The 21,891-nt window shown below is 49.6% G+C and overlaps 1 protein-coding gene across 1 annotated transcript in view; it reads left to right on the top strand.

The window, feature by feature from the left end:
• Positions 1-21,891, top strand: part of LOC121347744 (hydrocephalus-inducing protein homolog) — a 57,262-nt gene that overhangs the window by 9,065 nt on the left and 26,306 nt on the right. The window contains exons 7-21 of the mRNA XM_041426618.1: positions 519-699; positions 1,791-1,847; positions 2,300-2,399; positions 3,260-3,378; positions 4,765-4,975; positions 9,001-9,126; positions 10,632-10,864; positions 11,657-11,727; positions 13,591-13,648; positions 13,915-14,153; positions 14,529-14,784; positions 15,402-15,545; positions 16,875-17,015; positions 17,511-17,827; positions 19,778-19,836. Of these exons, the coding sequence (XP_041282552.1) occupies positions 519-699; positions 1,791-1,847; positions 2,300-2,399; positions 3,260-3,378; positions 4,765-4,975; positions 9,001-9,126; positions 10,632-10,864; positions 11,657-11,727; positions 13,591-13,648; positions 13,915-14,153; positions 14,529-14,784; positions 15,402-15,545; positions 16,875-17,015; positions 17,511-17,827; positions 19,778-19,836 (2,312 nt within the window). The remainder of the gene's footprint in view (positions 1-518; positions 700-1,790; positions 1,848-2,299; positions 2,400-3,259; positions 3,379-4,764; positions 4,976-9,000; positions 9,127-10,631; positions 10,865-11,656; positions 11,728-13,590; positions 13,649-13,914; positions 14,154-14,528; positions 14,785-15,401; positions 15,546-16,874; positions 17,016-17,510; positions 17,828-19,777; positions 19,837-21,891) is intronic.

The following is a 21,891-nucleotide window of genomic DNA, read 5'->3' as shown; positions in this document are numbered from 1 at the left end:
GGATGTGGTGCCTGAATTCATCCATTTCCTTTGGAAGTGCTCTGGGATGCTCTTGTGAAAGGCAGAGTAGGGAACAGGGCAGGTCCAAAATGGAAGAAACAAAGAGTGATGCTGGTAACACGTAGCTGCAACCCAGCTTCATCTCCCCTTCCCAGGGAAGTCCTGCTCCATGATCTTTATCTGCTTCCCCCAAGCAGCTCAGTGGTAGGAAAAGCCACCTGAAGTGGCTGGTGGGTTCTCCCTCAGTTATGGCAGAGGCTTTGAGCCAGGAGGTTCTCTGGAGGGATGCTGCTTTGGAAACATCTTCTGAGCTTGCAAGTGTGGAGTAAAACTAACTGCTGTGCCAGTGAACAAGTTATCCTGTGATCATCTGGGACCCTCATGGCTTGGGGTCAGTCCTTGCTGGGGAGCTGCTGCTGCTCCTCCCCAAGTGCTTTGCTCTCCTGCACTCACACTTCTCTCTGCAAATATGTGGCTTATTAAACCATCTGCTGTCCTTGTCTTTCCTGTGGCTGCAGGCAGCAGTTGCCGCTGATGCCAAGAGTGTTGTATCTGGACAACTTAATGAAGAAGAAAAAAGAGGAGGAGGGCTCTTGGGATAATCTCAGTGCCCTCCCGAGCAACATAGCCCAGAACTTGATAAAGATGCCAGAAGACCCCTTGCTGTTCTCTGATGACTTTTTTTTCATTGAGCCAATGGTAAGTGATAGCTGAGAACCTCATTTTCCTCCTCCTCCTCTTCCTCTTGCTCCTCCCAAGCCCCCTACCCCTGCTCCCTTCCCCCTGGCTGTGGTCACTGGGCAGATCCTCAGCTGGCCCCATGTGCTGAGAGGGAGGACATCGAGTTTCTGCTGTGGCTGCAGAGCTCCCTGCTCAAGGCATTTCTGCCCTGCAGGCTCAAGGCTGGGAGCCTGACAAAGCCGAGCTCTGCTGCCAGGGCTGGAGCTCAGGGCACTCCGTGTGTGTCCTTGCAGTGTCACAGGGAGCAGTTCTTGTAGGTGGGGGCTCCCCCAACACGTGGGGTTCAGCAGAGGCTGTTGCAGCACTGCCAGCTCACACACTGACCTGAAGCTTGCAATGTTCACTGGGAGAAGGAGGCCAAATTCAGCCCAAGGTTAATCACAGAAATGCCCATCCCCTCCTGTAACCACGCCTTGCACTATTTCTCAGTCTGCCTTCCAGTGTCATCTGTGAGCCTGGACACAAGGCTGGAAGGTTTAAATGGGCCTTTTGAGTTCTCCTGCACACAGGGACAGAAAACCTTTTCCTTTTCTGTTTATGCAAGCAAACTGCCACGTGCTCCCATCAACCAGAGCCCTGGTTCTGAGTACTGACATTGTGAGAGATGATGAATGCCTGGTGTCTGCACAGTGCAAAATCCCTTCTCATCTTGGAGTAAACCCCAGAATAATCCCAACCTCTGCTTTCTTTCAAAACAGCTTAACTAATATGTGTATTTCAAGGAAGGGGATCATGTTCTCTTTTTGGTTACTCCTATGGCCTGTCTAAAGCCCAGAGCCAGCAGTGCACAGTGGCAGTTACATCCATTGTAGCTGACAGCAGCATGATGTGACCAAGAGCTTGTGTAGGAATATTGTGGAGAGAGGGAGCTGATCAGCTGAGCACTGAGAGCTTCCAGCGGTGTGTTGAGCTGGGTTTGGAGTGTTTCCTTGGCTCCTTGTGTTGCTCACTCATCATTGATGCTCTGAACCAAGGCTTACAGGACTGTGGTTGAAAACTAGAAATGTGAAGTTTGAAGAGAAATGTTTTGCTGTGTCTTTCTCTTGCAGGAGGGAGAAATCGGGCCGAATTGTTCGGCTGAAATCAAGGTGACCTTCAGACCCCTGGTATGCAAGCAAACTGCCACGTGCTCCCATCAACCAGAGCCCTGGTTCTGAGTACTGACATTGTGAGAGATGATGAATGCCTGGTGTCTGCACAGTGCAAAATCCCTTCTCATCTTGGAGTAAACCCCAGAATAATCCCAACCTCTGCTTTCTTTCAAAACAGCTTAACTAATATGTGTATTTCAAGGAAGGGGATCATGTTCTCTTTTTGGTTACTCCTATGGCCTGTCTAAAGCCCAGAGCCAGCAGTGCACAGTGGCAGTTACATCCCACTGTAGCTGACAGCAGCATGATGTGACCAAGAGCTTGTGTAGGAATATTGTGGAGAGAGGGAGCTGATCAGCTGAGCACTGAGAGCTTCCAGCGGTGTGTTGAGCTGGGTTTGGAGTGTTTCCTTGGCTCCTTGTGTTGCTCACTCATCATTGATGCTCTGAACCTTCCTCAAAGGCCAGAGAGCTCCAGAGCAGAACAGCTTTAGTCAACAAGCACTAAGCCCCTCCAGGCCACTGGCCTCCAGGATGGGTCCATTTGACATGGATGCATCATCAGGTGGTAGGAGCTGAGTTAGAAATGTGCTCCCTGAGCCTGGATCACCTCCCACTGCCCAGACACCACCAGAGCAGAGGTGGCTGAGCCCCACTGAGCCCAGGGTGTTTGTAGAAGGAGCACCCTTGGCCAGCACCTGCTTCTCTCCCTGTGTGGGAGTTGGCACCTTGCAGCTCTCAGTCTGTGGAAACAGAACACAGTGCTGAGTGTCAGAAGGTGAGGACTTTGGCAACAAAGTCCTGTGCTACTGGGCCAGGTAGTTTGGTAATTGCCAAACTCTGTATGAGCTTTGTGCCTTCACTGAATGGATTTCAAAGCTCCTCTAAGTGCATGGGAAGGAAACCACAGAATCATGGTATGTTAAGGATGGAATGGGCCTTAAAGATCATCTAGTGCCAAGGCCCCTAAAATGGGCAGGGACACCTCCCCCTAGACCAGGCAGCTCCAAGCCCCATCCAGCCTGGCTTTGAGCACTTGCAAGGCTGGAACCTCCACAACCTCCTTGGGGAATCTGCTCCAGTGTCTCACCACCCTCACAGTAAAAAATTTCTTCCTAATATCTAAGCTAAATTTCCTTCCTTTCAATTTCTACCCATTACTCCTTGGCCTGTCACTACAGGACACCAGAGATATTTTAAACTTGGCAAACTGGTGGCTCAAATTGGAAACCAGCCCAAGGAATGGGTTAGAAATTAGAAGTCAGCCCCAAGGGATATCTCCTGAGGGAAGAGGAGGGTCCATATCTTCTCCTGCAGCATCAGAAGCTGGTTGCATCCAGCTCAGAGTCAGGGACTAGCACTGAGGCAGCCTGGAAAATACAGTGTAACAGAGAGAATTATTGGACTGAAATGGACATCTCTCCCCAGGCCGTGAGAGCAGGCTGCCCCTTCACCTCAGAGGGGAAGGCCAAGGACCCTTGGTTGAACTCAGCTCTGATATGCTGAACCTTCAGAACATCTTTGTCGACATCTACTATGTCCATGAGGTGAGCAGCAGGGCTTGGGATGGATCCTGATGGCTCCTGAGGCAACAGCGAGCTTGGTGGAGCTGTGGAATTCCTGCCAACCTGGGCAGTTGTGAGCAGGGAATATTTGATGTACTGGTCAAATCTGGGGGAGTCAGAAAGGTGTGTCTGTTGTTCATGAAGCCCCAGTCCCTGCTTTTGGGCAGCCTTCCTTAGGGATCAGCTGGGAGGCTTCCTGCAAAACAGCCCCTTGGCATGTGAAACCAGCACTGGGTCCAAAAGCTGCATGTTCAGAGGCTTTTGTGGCAGTGCCAGACACAAGGCACCTTGGGACTGGGCTGTTCAGAGGCAGCTGGAACAAACTGGCTGTGTTTGAGCTTCAGTCCACTGCAAACAGCTTCCAGTCAAGTGTCTCCTGCTTACTCCTGGAAGTCACAGAAAAGCCATCCAGCCTCTGGGCTCAGTGCTGGCCCTTGCAAAGGGCTTGGGAGTTCTTTCCCTTGCTGACCAGTCCCTCACCACACTTCAGCCTTGGTGCATCTCTGGCTCTAGAAAGACAAAAGTGTTCCTGGGAATAAAGCAAAGGATTTTTCTACCTATTTGCCTCCCCCCCAATAGTGTCTAGTTTGCAAAAAAATCAGGAGAGAGCAACTGAAAGAGGTAGAAAATGAGGCACTACATCATGGCAGACACTTTCAGAAGCTTGGCTGGGGAAGGGAAAGACACGCTGAGTTTCCTTACCAAAGGATGATGGTGTCTGTACATTTTGATGCTGATCCCTCATTATCAATGCATTGTTTTCATGGTATGGGAAAAGGTGAGTGAGTAGATGGTGCTGTTGGAGCTGTGCTAGCTGGGGCAGCAGCAGCTCTGTGCTGATTCACTAGGCAGCTGCAATCACCACACTCAGGGCTCTTAGGGCCAGGTTTCAATGAGCTTGGTGATGCTGCCCAGAGGTGCACTGCTCTGTGTCTATTGGATAACCCCAGGATGACTGCAGTTATGTGGAGTTACCATTGCTTTGCATGAAGACCCAAAGGCAGAACTTGTCCTGTTGTATCTTTTGAGTTCAGCCATTCAGCAGCACAAAGCATCTTCTGCCTTTTCTGGGTGTTAATTGCATCATTAGAAAATAACTGACAAGAAGGGAAGATTGTACATGTATTTCCATTTTGCTTTCTTGCTGCTGCAGGTGGAACTGATTAACCAGAAGTTTGTGGGGACACCTTTATGTCCATCACATTACAGATAGGGAAACTGAGGCACAGAGCCATGTCGGGGTGTGTGTTCAGGGTCCTTCATGGGAACACCAGCATCCCGGGGGCTTTTCCTGCCTGCCCTGTGCCCAAAGCCCATCAGTGGCTGTTGGCTGCTGGCCACTTGGCTTTGGCTGCCTCCTGTCCACAGGGGCACTGTGCTGAGCACTTGATGGTGTGTTGGTTTGAAACCCACGGTGCCCTGACACCAGGTTTTCTGCCCTCAAGCCACGGCAGCCAGACCTTTGCAATTCCTTTAACCAAGGCATTTCCTCCTCTGTCCTTGCCATCCAGGGGCTGTGTCACTCAACCGAAATTACACTTCGACCTCCCTGAGCTCGACTTCGGGGACGTCTCCTTTGGTGAGTATTCCCTGGGCTGGGACACAGCGTGAGGGATCTGTGCGTTCCAGCAGAAAAGCATCCCTCACTCATGGTCTGCCACAGCAGCCTCCTCAGGGTGTGAACTGCAGGGCTGCTGGTGCCTCGGGCAGCATTCTGCCATTGTGAGATCAAATGGAACCAAGGAATAGAAAGTCAGTATTTTCTGATGTCTCTGTCCTGCTTTAAACGACAGATGTCTGCCAAGGAAGGTGGGAATCTTCCTGGAATGGAAAGATGAGCCCCTCCCTCCAAATGATTATACCTCTGAAATTACAGGGATCACAGGAAAAACTATGGGAAAAGGAATAACAGTTCTTTCCTAGACTATATCAGGAGAGCACAGACAACAATGCAAGAACAGACATTTCCCACCTGCCAAGTACCGTTTTTCCCCTTTGGTGTAGTTCTGATCAGAGCAGGAGGAGCTGTGGGCTCTGGCAGGGCAGTGATCGCCTCCCAGCTGGCACTGGCAGGGGATGAAGGGAGGGAGGGAGGAAGGAAGGAAAAGCTCCTTTGGCAAACTCCCAAAGGGCAGGGGGATGTGAGCAGTGCCAGCAGCACAGGCAGCAGTGGGGAAGGCAGGCAGGTCGGTGCCAGCGCTGAGCTGCAGCCAGGGCAGTCCCGGGGCCAAGCACACAACCTCCCGCAGCAGCACGCGGCCGAGCTTCCATCCCCGAGCGGGAGGAAGGGAAGCTCCGCTCCCTGCCCAACCTCAGCTCTGACTTCACAGCCACCCACGGCATCACGCCACAACTCCCAGAAAACCCCGAAGGGAAAAGCCCAGCCCCAGGGCCAAAATCCCCAAAAACCCCTATTCCCCTCCCCAGACCAAGGGGAACACTCACTACAAAGCCTAAACCCGTAACAATGAAATTCATGAACTTTTTAAGGAAACTAATTGCCTTTCCTGAGCTGCTTCTTCCCCACCCTGCATCACCACGGAGGCACTTGTCAAGTTGCCTTTTGAATAAATGAAACAAGAAAGGCAACAGGTAGAAATATGGTTCTGAAACAGGAGATTCATCCTGCTTAATCCAATTTCAGTCCTAAGGTCTCTTCAGCTGAAGGCAGCTGTTGTACCTTTGCTTCTTTGTAACTGTTGACTGTTGTCTGCCTGTGGTGACCTCAGTCTCATCTGAGGTTCTGACATCTGTGTTTGTCCTTTTTGTGCCTCTCTTGCCTCCCTGCTGGAGTCACTGCTGGAGCTGGCAGTGATCACTTTGATGGGCACAGAGATGCTCTGGGCTGAACCTGCAGTTGTTTTGTCTCCCCATCTGTGTTCCAGTGACTCTTGGTGAGCAGTTAAAAAAAAAAAAAAAAAAAAAAAAAAAAAGTAAAAAAAAAAAAGTGATTTGGGAGAAAAGGCAGGATTGGAAATAAACTCTTGGTGTGGGTGTGAGCTGGGCAGGGGCTGGGGAGGGATGTGAGCGTGTGTGGGATCCTCGCTGAGCGGCTGAGCGAGGGAGAGGAAAATGCATCCTAGAAAAATGATAGAAAAATAAAATAAGCACCCCACGGACACCCCTTCCCACTCGGGATCCCTGTCTCCCTGTGGATAGATGCGCCCTGCTCATTGATCACCTCAGGATTTAGCACCAGTAATTGGGGGGGGAGGAAAAAAAAAAGGAGAAGTTTTTTATGTGTAAAGCAATAATATATAAAAGGAAGTTTAGGTCACGACCCAGAACCTGGACAAAGTCCAGAAAATGACTTCGTTCCCCAGACCCCCTTTAACACAACAAGGAACGGATTGTGAGCCCTTCTTTTCCCACATAAACTACATTTTTTTCCTGTTTCCTGATATCAGGCTTTAAAAAACTCTGATGAGTAATTATTTTGCAGGTCCTGCTTCCATTCATATGTTTATCGCGTGGCCACTTTCCCAAGCGTCCGAATGAGTTACAGGCGAAATATATGTATTTTTAAATTTAATCCCCAAACTTCGAGGGCTCCAGCACACTGGGTTGCCGGTGCAGCCTCAAAGTTAGTGATCTGAGATAACGTATTGCACAAATTAGCGAGCAGATTTTTTTTTTTCCCCTCAGAAGAAAAAAAAAAAAAAATTTAGCCTCCAGAGTTAATATCAGGATTATTACTCACCCAGGTTAAACTCTAGTGCAAGCTTAATTACAGGGATCACAGGAAAAACTATGGGAAAAGGAATAACAGTTCTTTCCTAGACTATATCAGGAGAGCACAGACAACAATGCAAGAACAGACATTTCCCACCTGCCAAGTACCGTTTTTCCCCTTTGGTGTAGTTCTGATCAGAGCAGGAGGAGCTGTGGGCTCTGGCAGGGCAGTGATCGCCTCCCAGCTGGCACTGGCAGGGGATGAAGGGAGGGAGGGAGGGAGGAAGGAAGGAAATGCTCCTTTGGCAAACTCCCAAAGGGCAGGGGGATGTGAGCAGTGCCAGCAGCACAGGCAGCAGTGGGGAAGGCAGGCAGGTCGGTGCCAGCGCTGAGCTGCAGCCAGGGCAGTCCCGGGGCCAAGCACACAACCTCCCGCAGCAGCACGCGGCCGAGCTTCCATCCCCGAGCGGGAGGAAGGGAAGCTCCGCTCCCTGCCCAACCTCAGCTCTGACTTCACAGCCACCCACGGCATCACGCCACAACTCCCAGAAAACCCCGAAGGGAAAAGCCCAGCCCCAGGGCCAAAATCCCCAAAAACCCCTATTCCCCTCCCCAGACCAAGGGGAACACTCACTACAAAGCCTAAACCCGTAACAATGAAATTCATGAACTTTTTAAGGAAACTAATTGCCTTTCCTGAGCTGCTTCTTCCCCACCCTGCATCACCACGGAGGCACTTGTCAAGTTGCCTTTTGAATAAATGAAACAAGAAAGGCAACAGGTAGAAATATGGTTCTGAAACAGGAGATTCATCCTGCTTAATCCAATTTCAGTCCTAAGGTCTCTTCAGCTGAAGGCAGCTGTTGTACCTTTGCTTCTTTGTAACTGTTGACTGTTGTCTGCCTGTGGTGACCTCAGTCTCATCTGAGGTTCTGACATCTGTGTTTGTCCTTTTTGTGCCTCTCTTGCCTCCCTGCTGGAGTCACTGCTGGAGCTGGCAGTGATCACTTTGATGGGCACAGAGATGCTCTGGGCTGAACCTGCAGTTGTTTTGTCTCCCCATCTGTGTTCCAGTGACTCTTGGTGAGCAGGCCCGGGGAGAAGACTCCTCCCCACAGAGCTGGCCAGCCCAGCCAGATGTCCACTGCAGAGCAGGTTGTGGCTGCTCTCCGGGCTCTGCAGGACATCCCCAGCATGTGTGGCTGTATCTCTGGCTTTCCAGGATGGAAAGCAAATCTCAGAGCTCAAGTGGGGTAAACCCTCGCAGGCAGCAATCACAGTGAACAGCATGGGTGTGATGTCCCCGTTTGTTGGGTGAGGTGGGACCTGGTTCCTAATTGCTAATCTCAAAGCAAGGCTCAGTTTGTCCCCAGTTGAGTGGGCTCTGAGCTGTCATGTGCTCAGTCTGTTTGGCCCAAACCAAGAGATGCCTTAAGGATCCTGCAGAGAGAAACTGCATTAGGGTGCTTTGCATCACGTTCTAGTTCCTGATTCCATCCTCACTTTCTTTTGCTGTAGCTTCTTCTCAATGGCAGCTCACTGTTTATATATCTTGAAAATGGTGGCAGTGTTGGCAGGCTTAACAGGGAATTTTACAGCTTGAATTTTCAGAGTAAATGCTCGGTCTGAGTGCACACTCATCACTGAGAGATAACTGGTGCTGGTTTGGGGCAGGTGAGGGAGCTCCTCCCCATCACCAAGAGAGAAGCTTGCAGTGTTCACCAGGGCTAGGAGTGGGCATTTTCAAGGCTGCAGTCTGGAATCAGTGTCAAAGGGAACTAAGTGACAATTAATTCCTCATGCAGCTTCTCGGTCAGCTGTAGTTCAGATAATAAAGAGCTGAACTCCAATCCCACTTTCATCCTGCCAGGATATTCACACCAGGATCATGCCATAATAGGTGCCTCAGTGGATATTTTTGTCTTTTCCTAGGCTTTTCCTACACCAAGAGCTGTCGCCTCATTAACAACTCCATGGCACCCGTGACGTTCAATCTCCGCATGTCGGACGATGGCACGCAGCCGGCTGTTAGCAGCTTTGATCAGATACGCAGCGACAGTGACCCATCCTGGAGGAATGGAATTCATTTTTATATGGAGCCAAGGGAGTTTACAATGAATCCCAGCCAAGGGACCATCCTCCCCCAGGGACACCAGGATATCGAGACGCCACAACTCCCAGAAAACCCCGAAGGGAAAAGCCCAGCCCCAGGGCCAAAATCCCCAAAAACCCCTATTCCCCTCCCCAGACCAAGGGGAACACTCACTACAAAGCCTAAACCCGTAACAATGAAATTCATGAACTTTTTAAGGAAACTAATTGCCTTTCCTGAGCTGCTTCTTCCCCACCCTGCATCACCACGGAGGCACTTGTCAAGTTGCCTTTTGAATAAATGAAACAAGAAAGGCAACAGGTAGAAATATGGTTCTGAAACAGGAGATTCATCCTGCTTAATCCAATTTCAGTCCTAAGGTCTCTTCAGCTGAAGGCAGCTGTTGTACCTTTGCTTCTTTGTAACTGTTGACTGTTGTCTGCCTGTGGTGACCTCAGTCTCATCTGAGGTTCTGACATCTGTGTTTGTCCTTTTTGTGCCTCTCTTGCCTCCCTGCTGGAGTCACTGCTGGAGCTGGCAGTGATCACTTTGATGGGCACAGAGATGCTCTGGGCTGAACCTGCAGTTGTTTTGTCTCCCCATCTGTGTTCCAGTGACTCTTGGTGAGCAGGCCCGGGGAGAAGACTCCTCCCCACAGAGCTGGCCAGCCCAGCCAGATGTCCACTGCAGAGCAGGTTGTGGCTGCTCTCCGGGCTCTGCAGGACATCCCCAGCATGTGTGGCTGTATCTCTGGCTTTCCAGGATGGAAAGCAAATCTCAGAGCTCAAGTGGGGTAAACCCTCGCAGGCAGCAATCACAGTGAACAGCATGGGTGTGATGTCCCCGTTTGTTGGGTGAGGTGGGACCTGGTTCCTAATTGCTAATCTCAAAGCAAGGCTCAGTTTGTCCCCAGTTGAGTGGGCTCTGAGCTGTCATGTGCTCAGTCTGTTTGGCCCAAACCAAGAGATGCCTTAGGATCCTGCAGAGTGCAACTACGTTACGGTGCTTTGCACCACGTTCTAGTTCCTGATTCCATCCTCACTTTCTTTTGCTGTAGCTTCTTCTCAATGGCAGCTCACTGTTTATATATCTTGAAAATGGTGGCAGTGTTGGCACGCTTAACAGGGAATTTTACAGCTTGAATTTTCAGAGTAAATGCTCGGTCTGAGTGCACACTCATCACTGAGAGATAACTGGTGCTGGCTTGGCGCAGGTGAGGGAGCTCCTCCCCATCACCAAGAGAGAAGCTTGCAGTGTTCACCAGGGCTAGGAGTGGGCATTTTCAAGGCTGCAGTCTGGAATCAGTGTCAAAGGGAACTAAGTGACAATTAATTCCTCATGCAGCTTCTCGGTCAGCTGTAGTTCAGATAATAAAGAGCTGAACTCCAATCCCACTTTCATCCTGCCAGGATATTCACACCAGGATCATGCCATAATGGGTGCCTCAGTGGATATTTTTGTCTTTTCCTAGGCTTTCCCTTCACCCAGAGCTGTCGCCTCATTAACAAATCCGTGGCGCCCGTGACATTCAAGCTCCGCATGTCGGACGATGGCACGCAGCCGGCTGTTAGCAGCTTTGATCAGATACGCAGCGACAGTGACCCATCCTGGAGGAATGGAATTCATTTTTATATGGAGCCAAGGGAGTTTACAATGAATCCCAGCCAAGGGACCATCCTCCCCCAGGGACACCAGGATATCGAGGTACGGGAAGAGTCCAGCCATAGACGCTTCAGCACCAGGGCTGAAGCTTCACTGAGTGTGGGAGGGCTTTAGCTCTGGTGCCAGCTTTGAGCATCGTGGGAGTGAGAGGTCTGCACTGCTGTGAGGCCTCTGCTAGCTGGGTTACCCGAGATGTTCCTCAAGGAGCACTGTTTTGTTTCCAAAATCACAAGCTGAGATCACATACCATAGGTTAAGTCCTGAAGCCATTCTTGTGTTTTTGAGGGTGATTTATTTGATTGCAAGTGGACAGGGCAAGGATGAGGACAGAAGGTGGCTGTTAGATGTCATTGTATAAAGCAGTTAGCTTTTCTTCTTGGTCTCATGTCTCCTCTGCTGGGGAGCAGAACAATTTGTGTTCACTGCAGGGATCTCCAGTGGAGACAAAAAACTCTGCAGCCATGAACTGCCCAGCATGTACTGGGCCACACTTTGCCCTCAGCTTCCTGCTGTAAAGCTGAACTCATTCTGTTCAAGTCAGATTTCCTCTGCATTTATGTCATTGTAGTCAGATGAAAAATTGGGCCCTTAATTTGAATACAGTGGTGTGTAGAGCTTTAGTCTAGTGGTTTAATGTAGCTGACCTATGCCCTGATAGCAAGGTGTGTTTAACGAATCTGGTATTGCCAGAAGGTTTTTGTTACTCTGAGACTGTGCTCTACACATGGACCAGCAGAAGAATTAAGGCAAAATCCTCCCTCAAGAACTGGAGGATATCACACATGGGAAATGAGCTTTTGTAAGGAAGAATTTCCTGTTCTTCTCTTCCACCAGGTGACCCTGTGTTCCAACACCATGACGACTTTCTACCGGAAAATGCTGGTGGACCTGGAGGGTGTTGCTCAGTTGTTTAACTGTCAGCCTGGTCTTAACTAGAGATTTCTTGCAAAGCTTTTACCTTTGGGCCAATAATTTGTAGTTTGAAAGGTTCTCTTACCTTAACCCTTTTAAATTTGGAGATGAACATGTAATTTTCTTTTTCCCCAAAAGCCCAGCATTTCAGCTGGAGAGTGGTGGCTGTCCCTAAAGAAATAACTTGAGCAGGGTTGAGCTGTTTAAGCTTTTTTAGGTTTCCCTGTTGCGGTTTGTTTTGGGGTTTTTTTTAAATCTTTCTTGCCTGCTTCCTGAAACAGAGAGCAGAATTACAGACCTCTAGACAGCTGGCAGAAATCTACCCACGTCCAAGGCTGATAGATTTTGGCAGGATCCCACCACTACAGCCTACTTCACAAAGCTTTACCCTCTTCAATGAGAGTCTCATCTCTACAGTGGAAACATCTATTTTAAAATGTCATCTCTCTGAGCACAAAAGAAGATGTCAGAAGACTTCTGGGAACATTGAGCTTTCTGTAAAAGAAAGGAAAGCTGCCATTTGAAGAGTGGTTGCAAGGATTTAAACTTATATTAAAACATATGGACATGATGATGCCAAATTCCCTGGATGGCACCAAACGTCTGAACCTGAGCCATTGTGGCACTGCATGTAAATCAGTGAACAGGAAGGACAGGCAATGCAGGCTGTGCCAGGGAGCCTGAAGTTTGACAAAACAATTGCTTTCAGCTATCAGGCTGCTTACCTGAAAGAGGAGGGTTTCTCCCCACCCGAATAACCAGTTGTTTAACTGTCAGCCTGGTCTTAACTAGAGATTTCTTGCAAAGCTTTTACCTTTGGGCCAATAATTTGTAATTTCAAAGGTTCTCTTACATTAATCCTTTTTAAATTTGGAGATGACATGTAATTTTCTTTTTCCCCAAAAGCCCAGCATTTCAGCTGGAGAGTGGTGGCTGTCCCTAAAGAAATAACTTGAGCAGGGTTGAGCTGTTTAAGCTTTTTTAGGTTTCCCTGTTGCAGTTTGTTTTGGTTTTTTTTTAAAATGTTTCTTGCCTGCTTCCTGAAACAGAGAGCAGAATTACAGAGCTTTGGACGGCTGGCAGAAATCTACCCACATCCATGTATCATAAAGTTTGGCACGATCCAAGCTTTACAACCTACTTCACAAAGCTTTACCCTCTTCAACAAAGGTCTCGTCCCTACAGACTTCAGGATAGAGATTGTGAGTATCTGTGGGACTGTTTTCCAGGAAAATGGAATGGTCAGTAGCAGCCATGACTTGGTTTTTATATGCAAGATTTCCATATTGCCCTGTGTGAGAGGAGGCAAGATACTCCAATATTCCATCTGAGCAAGGCAGAGGAACCTGGCTCTGGAGTGGTTTTAGCTGGGGCACCCCTCAGTGAAGTCAGGTGCAGAGATGTTGGAGCAGAAATTAACCTGGATTGTGTTGACAAGTTCTCCCTTAATTTAATCTTTTGTCTTTAGGCTCTCAGCAGTGTCCTCCAGCCATGTGGTTTCTGCAGTGGGATTTGAGTAGTCATGACTTCCTCTGGCCTTGAGCCTTTGTGAGAAGCCAGGAGAGAGAAAGCAGCTTTCCTTGGCTCACACTCCAGAGAATAGGAAAGGAACACTCTCCTGAGGATAAGCATCCCTTGGGTTGGGAAAAACTGAGTTAGTTGGGTAAGTCCCTTAAAGGAGGGGAAAATACAGGTTGTATGAGCTCTGCTGTTGCCCAGTACTGTAGCTTAACTTTAGGGAAATTAAGCCTTTAGGATTTCTATCCTCCCGTCTTTAGTCTTTCCTTGTCTTATATCCCACAAGACACCAGGGTGTATGGTTTCCATCCTAAATGCATATTATGTTTGTCTCACAGGCTGACAAACCCAACTGCTTTGTTATTGAACCCAGAGAAGGAGAGATACCCGCTAGGGGTGAGCTTCCTGTGACTATCACAGCAACCCTGGATGACACTGGGCATTTTGATAACACTGTCCAGCTGTTCATAGGGAACAGGCTTTGGAGAGGGAAAATACAGGTTGTATGAGCTCTGCTGTTGCCCAGTACTGTAGCTTAACTTTAGGGAAATTAAGCCTTTAGGATTTCTATCCTCCCGTCTTTAGTCTTTCCTTGTCTTATATCCCACAAGACACCAGGGTGTATGGTTTCCATCCTAATGCATATTATGTTTGTTTTACAGACTGAAAAACCCCACTGCTTTGTTATTGAACCCAGAGAAGGAGTGATCCCTGCTAGGAGTGAGCTTCCTGTGACTATCACAGCAACCCTGGATGACACTGGTCTTTTTGATGACTCTGTCCAGCTGTTCATTGGGAGCAGCCTTTGGACCACCTTCTTTCTCAAGGCCTTGAGCATTGGCACCACAATTGTCATAGACAAACCATTGACCCCAGAGATCAACTTGGGATACCAATTCAGGTAGGAGATCTCTCCACTCCCACCTCTCCTCCTGTCTCAACAAGGAGCAGTTTTGCTGTAGTTACAGTTTTGGGCACAGAATAATACAAAATACAGCAACAGTATGGATCACCCCAGAACAAACATTTTGGGGGAAAACACCACGTCCTGTTAGCCTCACCTGGAAAATGTTACATTACCATTATGAATATATTTCCCTTTGCCATAACGACATCAGAAGGGCAGCTTATCAGACACGATTTCTGGTCCACATTAAGAGCTGGAAAGGAAGACAGTTTCCAAGCTATTAACACCTCAGGTTGCTCACTGGGAGCAATCTGATGACCAGGGAAATAGCTACTCCCATACTATTTTGCATCCTGCCTTCTATTCTAGCCTCCTTCCCTGTATTCGTCGGTTCAGAGTAACAAACCGGGGCTGCCGTTTCCATCGGCTCTCCTGGAGAGCGGAATGCTACAGCCCACCTGAGGAGGAGAAGGGCCAGAGTGTCTCAGCCCTCAGTAGCCCCAAGGATGATTCCCAGAGCCCCAAACGTGCCAACCCCACGTTTGGGGTGGAGCCATGGTCAATGGAGCTGAAGCCAGGCCAGTCTGCAGACATGGTGCTGCGAGGCTTCTCCCACATCGCACAGGTGAGGTCCCCACCACGGGCTGAGCCTGGGGAACCATCAGATCCCCTCCCCTGGGCTTGTTCCACAGTCCCTTGACATTTGCCTGGGGAAATGAGCAGGGGCCTTCACAAAACTGATTTAAGACTACACGTTTCTGTGGCAACACCAGTGGCTTTCCTTGCTGGCCACCATCAGACCAGCTAAGGCTTTATTGTGATTCCACAGCTACCAAAACCCAGTGCTGATCCCAAAGTAGGGGTGGAAGGAAATATTGCTCTTCTGGGGCAAGCAGTGTTGCATGCTGAGTCAGCAAAGAAGGGCAGAGAAATAAGTTACACTTAGAGTAGGAGCCCAAAAAGAAAGTGAATTAAACAAGTGCTAATGGTTTATCTGGGGTAAGCATGGAGTAAAACAAAGGCCATGTCAAGGGAGGGGGTTTCTGCGCCTTTTGTAGGTTATTGGGGTGCAGTGTTACAGACAATTGAGCACAGAATAAATAAGCTGCATCACAGGAAGGAAAGGGGGCAGTGACTGTAACTGTGGCAGGAATAGGGCCCGTGGTGGGTGCTGAGCCAGTGCAGGGCATTTGCAGGGTGCCCTGCCACCACCCACTGGTGACAAGTGACTCTTGCTTGCAGGAGGTGCAGGATTATGTGTTCTGTGAAGCTATGATTGGGTTAGATGCCAAACCTAAGAAGATAATAGAAACAATCGTTACCTGCAAGTTTATTCACCCCTCTATAGAAGTGTCAGCCAGACAACTCTCTTTCCGGGTGGAGAAGGTAAGTCTGGATTGCATCCTGGCATTTAACAGCATGGCTGAGGGGGGTGTGTGCTTGTGTTAAAGCCCCTCTTTGCCCTTCCTGAGGCACTTTGTCAAATGAGTGAAGATGCTTTCAGAGATGAGACTGGTATTTGACTTCCCCAAAGTAAAGCTGCAGTTACAGCTGCACTGCCAAGGAGATGGTGGCCACTTCCAGAGAAATGCCAGTTTCTCTGCTCACTGTAGAGGGAGGCTTTTGAGGGTCCTCCAAGGCACGGTGATGTCTTTACACTGATGCTGTAGGGAAGCTGGGAAAAATGGAGATTCCTGTGAGTTCCTCAGGCTGACAAGGAAAAACCCAACATCTCCTGTGTGTCTTTGCCTTCTCTGCTGTTGGAATGGATGCTTTATGGTATAGCTATATGGTACAGCTCTGTGCATTTCCCTAAGCCTCCTCTGCTTGAAAGGACCCCCAGACATCCTGCAGCTGCAGTGATGATAACACTGAGGCAGAGCAGGTGCCCTTTAGTCTCTGGATCCCAACTCCAGCACCATCTTTCTGCCTCCTGCACGTTGTCTGAAAAAGAGAAGATGGTTCATCATTTGGTTTCTGTAGTTTCAGGCCTCTCCTCTGGTTCCCAGGCTCCCGCTGAAGTACAGAATCCCTGGAACAGGCAGTTCAGATGTAATTTAGAAGCTTTTCAGCCCTCCCTGATTCTGCCTGGGTTCTGCTCGATGCCACACCCACAAACTGATTTATTGCATACTATGGCACAGCACCTGCTTGGTATCAGTACATGCAGAAGTAGTTTCCCAAAGTCTCTGGTTTCTCTAAGGCATGCAGGAAGCCCAGCACAATGCATAGACAGGAAGGAAGAGCCCAGGCTGATCATAGCTTTGAGACCACAGACACCTTGTCCCTGTAGCAGGGGCTGCAGGACACGTGTTGCAGATGAACTGCTTTTTGAGGCTGCTAGAGCCAGTAAGGCTGTGAGAAATGACTGTATGTGAGTGAAGATCCTCCAGTGCTGTTCTGCCCAAGAGAGAGACAAAACTGGAGACAAATGGTCTGGATTCACTTTCAGCTTAAGATCTTATTCAGCACCACCTCCTCTGATGAGCTTATTCCCTCATCTGTATGTGGGAGTGTTTCCCTGTCCTCCAGAGGACGCTGTGGTTTCTAAACATGAAAAGCATCTGCTATAAAGAAAAAGCTCCTGGAAGGGTAGAAACATATAGAAAGGGTAAATAGAAATGTATGCACTTCTGGGGCTGAAAAATCTGAGATGCAGCAGAAGGAGGTCTGTGGTTGGTTGAGGCTGTTTTTCCGTGTCTCCTGTTTCCATAGAAACCCAGTGATGTCCTGAGGCTGCAGTACCAGCCTTTGTCTTTAAAAAACACCTGCCTGCTGCCACTGGACCTTATGCTGGACTTGGAGCAGCCGTTCCTGGTCTGTGATGAGGACCAGCAGCCCCTCCCAAATGGCCAGGTGAGCAGCCCTGGACTCCTCCAGTGGGGTCTGAAGAGGAGGGATGTGGTGGTGCCTTTCTGTTGGGAGCTCCTTGAGTCAAGAAGTTTATTCTGTAGCCTCAGCAGTGGGCTGGCCTGAGCTGCATCAGCAGAGCTGCTGAGGGAATCAAAATCTTACCTGAATTGAGAAGACCTGTCCTGGCTGTAAGGCACAGGGAGAAGGGAGCAGGCAACTGGGTCTGGGCAAGCCATGCAGTAAAGGTGTCTCCTGGGAAGCATGCCAGCTCTCCAGCAGCCACCCCCTTGTATTGCTGCTGAGCACAGGAACGGGAGCCTGCGGGAATGCTGGGCTGGACTGTGGTGCCTGCAGTCAGATCCCTGCTGTAGAGCAATGAACCATGAACTGAGAAGCCCGTGCTGGAGTCACTTTGAGCATTTACTGTTTCCTGCTGTCAGACCGTGGGACATTATCCCAGAGGTGATTAAGTATTAATTACTGCTCATCTCCTTGCAGCCTGTGAGATTGGATGTAGGGGAGACCTGTCATCTCTACATCTCATTTGACCCATCTTTTGGACTGGATTTGAAGAGCTGGAAAAAAGAGAAGGTTCTGAAGATAGACATGGTCAGGGGCCATCCTTTTGTGGAGCGTATCACCCTTCAGGGAGAAGTGCACTTCCCAAATCTCCAAATCCAGCCCAGCACCCTGGAGTTTGGCTGCATCGTGCCTGGCACTGAAAAAGTGCGCTCTCTGAAGATGACCAACTGCAGCCCACTTCCCGTCCAGTACCACTGGTCATTCCATTCAGACAGCCAGGTGAACACGTTGAGGTGTGTGCACCTTTGCCCTCTCCTTGAAGCTCTTCTTGCTGGTGGCCTGTTTGCACTTGGCAAAGAACAAAGCTGTTTGCCTAGGATCTGACAAATAACACTGACCAGCTGTGCTCAGGCTGGATGCAGGGAATAGGTTTTCCACCAGTTTGGTGCTGCATAGCCCCCATAGTGGTTTCCCCTGGGAAGGAAAGCTGGGGTGAAAGCTGCTTTCTCAGTCTTCTGTGGCCTGAGGCAATGTCCACCTTGATGAAGGGCTCCTAGTCCCAGCTCCCACAGTGCTGCTGGAGGCCCTTCTGGCCCCTCTGCTTTGGGATGGGTCCTCTCTGCAGGAGCTGCTCTCTGCTCCTTGCCTTCCTCCCTTGCATTGTGCTGGAGGATGCCCAGCAAGTCCCAAGGCCAGAGAAAGAGCCACTTAGGGCTGATGCTGAAGATCTTGTTACCTTTCCTTTCCTTCTTTGCTGAGACAACTCCTTTAGTGCCAGGATGATTTCTTTCCCAGGGGTTGGCTTTCAGTGGACACCTTGGATCTTCACTCCCTTTTTTTGTGATACTTGTTACTCATTTTGACTTTTACACCCTGCAACATGTGGGTGTTAGAACCTTATGGGTTCGGAATTGTTTGACAATAGGACTTGTTCATCACATCATCTCCTCTCCCTGCCTCCCAGAGTTTCTACTTCAGAGTGAAAAATGTCATTGTCCAGGCACCGTGGTCCTGGGAAGTTGCCTCAAGCCATTCATTCAGCTAAAGACAGTGCAGATGGCTGGGTCTGTCCCTTGTTGCCTCAAGTCTCACCTTTTTGCTTGCCTTCTCTGTCTTTTCCTCTCCCACTGCTTTTTGCATCCCCACAAGATGTTAATCCCTGCCCTCTGTAGTTCCTCAATGCAAGCAGTTGCAGCTGCTGCAGCACCTCAGTGTCATCCCTGGGCTGCCTTTAGAGCAGAGCTGCTCCAGCCTGGATTGGGAAGGGCTGGATCAAACCATTTCTCAGTTCAGTGTGCCAGCACCCACCCAGGGGCTGCATCCTGAGCAGGAGCTGCTCCTTCATTCCTCCCACTGCAGGTCCCTGTTCTCAGTTATCTTATTTTCCAGAGATGAGCTTCAAGCTGCTCCAGCCTGGATTGGGAAGGGCTGGATCAAACCATTTCTCAGTTCAGTGTGCCAGCACCCACCCAGGGGCTGCATCCTGAGCAGGAGCTGCTCGTGCACTCCTCCCACTGCAGGTCCCTGTTCTCAGTTATCTTATTTTCCAGAGATGAGCTTCACCCACCTAAATTCAAACCCCAGCCACCAAAGGGGAAGATAACCTGTTTGGATCGCCAGGCATCTCAATGGAGACACTTCAGGATTAGAAAGGAGGAGGCAGCCAGAGCCCTGAATGAAGTGCAGGATTTAAACCAATCTTCAGGAGCTGAGGTAGATTTTCTTGTACATCTACTGCTTGTGTTGCCTCCCCAGCCTGCCACCAGCAAGTCATGCTCATGCTGACCTCCCTTTTGGCTGCCCTGCTGTCCTGTGCCCTGACAGTGGCTGGGCAGCAGGACCAGTGGCTGGACATGGGGTGAGTGGGAGGGAGCAATAGGAGAGTTTTCCTTGGAGAAGCTCACTCAGATCCTACAGGACTGTGCAGAGTGTGGGATTTTTTGCCTTGTTTCCTTCACAATGTAAGATGTGGCTTTTATTGCATCATCATGGTAAGAGCTCCTGCTTCCTTCCCAGAGCAAGCTGTGATGAGTCCTGACCTCCATGTACCCTCTTCCCAAGCCAGCCAGCCTACCTGTTTCCAGGTTTCTGCTTTCACCCGGGAGCTGGCATTGCACTGGTGGCCCTGAAGCTGTCTTATAAACTCAGACTTTGCAAAGTGGCTGTCTCTTCCTCCTAGCATAGAAAATGGCTTGTTTTTCAGGTGCCACCACAAACTCCTGAAAACCCTCACCCCCCACTAGGCTTGAAGGAATTGAGGTGCTCCATGGACTTCCCACACACTCCCCTCGAAGTGGAGAAGGTGAGAGGGAATGTGTCTCACTTGCACATTGTCAGTGTGGCAAGCAGGGCTGGAGCTCCCAGTCCCACTGGTGGCCCTCAGCATTGGCCACACAGGGGCCTCCCATCCCTGCAGGCCCATCACAAAGTGCTGCTCAAACAGCTGGTTGTTGGAGAGGCCGTGCAGGACATGCTGCAGGGCTGCCCAAGGATGCTGTGCAGCACCTATGGAGGGCACTGCTCCCCCTGGAACTCCTCAGGTGGTCCATAGGAAATTTATGGAGGAGCTTTTGCTGTAGGACCTTGAGAAAGCAGCTTTTAAATCAGAGACAGAGGGCAAGAGCCTCAGGAGTCAGATGAGCTGACCTGGAGTCCTTCACTCTGCTCCAAGATCTCTCACTCTGAGTCTCCTCCTTTTCTAAAAGCAGTAAGAAATGCTTTTTAAAGGCAAGTTGTGCATCAGAGAGAATTTGAGTCACCTGGGAGGGTTGGAAAATGTCAACCAACCCCCCAGCACTGTCAGGGAAACATTCCTGATAAATACCTGGTGGAGCTGCAGAGTTTCTGGCGTTGGGCACTGGGGGGGCTGTGCTGGCAGTCACTGGCTGGGTCTGTCCCTTGTTGCCTCAAGTCTCACCTTTTTGCTTGCCTTCTCTGTCTTTTCCTCTCCCACTGCTTTTTGCATCCCCACAAGATGTTAATCCCTGCCCTCTGTAGTTCCTCAATGCAAGCAGTTGCAGCTGCTGCAGCACCTCAGTGTCATCCCTGGGCTGCCTTTAGAGCAGAGCTGCTCCAGCCTGGATTGGGAAGGGCTGGATCAAACCATTTCTCAGTTCAGTGTGCCAGCACCCACCCAGGGGCTGCATCCTGAGCAGGAGCTGCTCGTGCACTCCTCCCACTGCAGGTCCCTGTTCAGAGTTATCTTATTTTCCAGAGATGAGCTTCACCCACCTAAATTCAAACCCCAGCCACCAAAGGGGAAGATAACCTGTTTGGATCGCCAGGCATCTCAATGGAGACACTTCAGGATTAGAAAGGAGGAGGCAGCCAGAGCCCTGAATGAAGTGCAGGATTTAAACCAATCTTCAGGAGCTGAGGTAGATTTTCTTGTACATCTACTGCTTGTGTTGCCTCCCCAGCCTGCCACCAGCAAGTCATGCTCATGCTGACCTCCCTTTTGGCTGCCCTGCTGTCCTGTGCCCTGACAGTGGCTGGGCAGCAGGACCAGTGGCTGGACATGGGGTGAGTGGGAGGGAGCAATAGGAGAGTTTTCCTTGGAGAAGCTCACTCAGATCCTACAGGACTGTGCAGAGTGTGGGATTTTTTGCCTTGTTTCCTTCACAATGTAAGATGTGGCTTTTATCTGCATCATCATGGTAAGAGCTCCTGCTTCCTTCCCAGAGCAAGCTGTGATGAGTCCTGACCTCCATGTACCCTCTTCCCAAGCCAGCCAGCCTACCTGTTTCCAGGTTTCTGCTTTCACCCGAGAGCTGGTATTGCACTGGCAGCCTGATATATGGTTTCCTCAAGCCAGGTCTCATAAGCTCTTGGAGATCTATGTCACACCCAAGACAGCTCAGCTACCTTAGAAGGCATAAAATCAGCAGGATGGCTTCTGTGATAGTGTTGGAAAGCAAAAATTTTAATAAAAGGCAAAATAACAAAACTCTTTACAGAGAAAAACCAAGCAAGGTGCAAGAGATTCTTGCTGCTGGTAAAAGACCTCACAAAAGCAATTCCTTTCTTTGTTCTCTTCTTCTTCTAGTAAATTTCTTAGGTGGGACTTTTTGGCTTCTGTGCAATTGGCTGTCCTTAAGTTTGAGGTGAAGTTCCCCAGGTGCTATGAGGTGTCTTTTTACCTAATCCAGGAAGGAAACAAACGCAGGAAGTTTATATCTGAAAACTGTTTATTGATAAAGAGATTGGTCCTGACCAGAGTGGGACAGAAAAGAGAGCAGAGAGAGAATGAGAAACGGAGAGAGTAACCCAGGACAGGGACAGAGCGTTCCCGCTGGAGCCCTCAGCCACTCTGTCAGATCCTGCTCGGCAGATGGAGCATGTGCAGTGACCTAGTCCT

This window comes from Onychostruthus taczanowskii, unplaced genomic scaffold (assembly GCF_017590055.1).
Source record: "Onychostruthus taczanowskii isolate IOZ18803 unplaced genomic scaffold, ASM1759005v1 scaffold113, whole genome shotgun sequence".
In the NCBI taxonomy this organism is placed as follows: domain Eukaryota; kingdom Metazoa; phylum Chordata; class Aves; order Passeriformes; family Passeridae; genus Onychostruthus; species Onychostruthus taczanowskii.
Note: the sequence above shows the minus strand (reverse complement) of the source record. Positions and strands in the feature narration are given on the sequence as shown.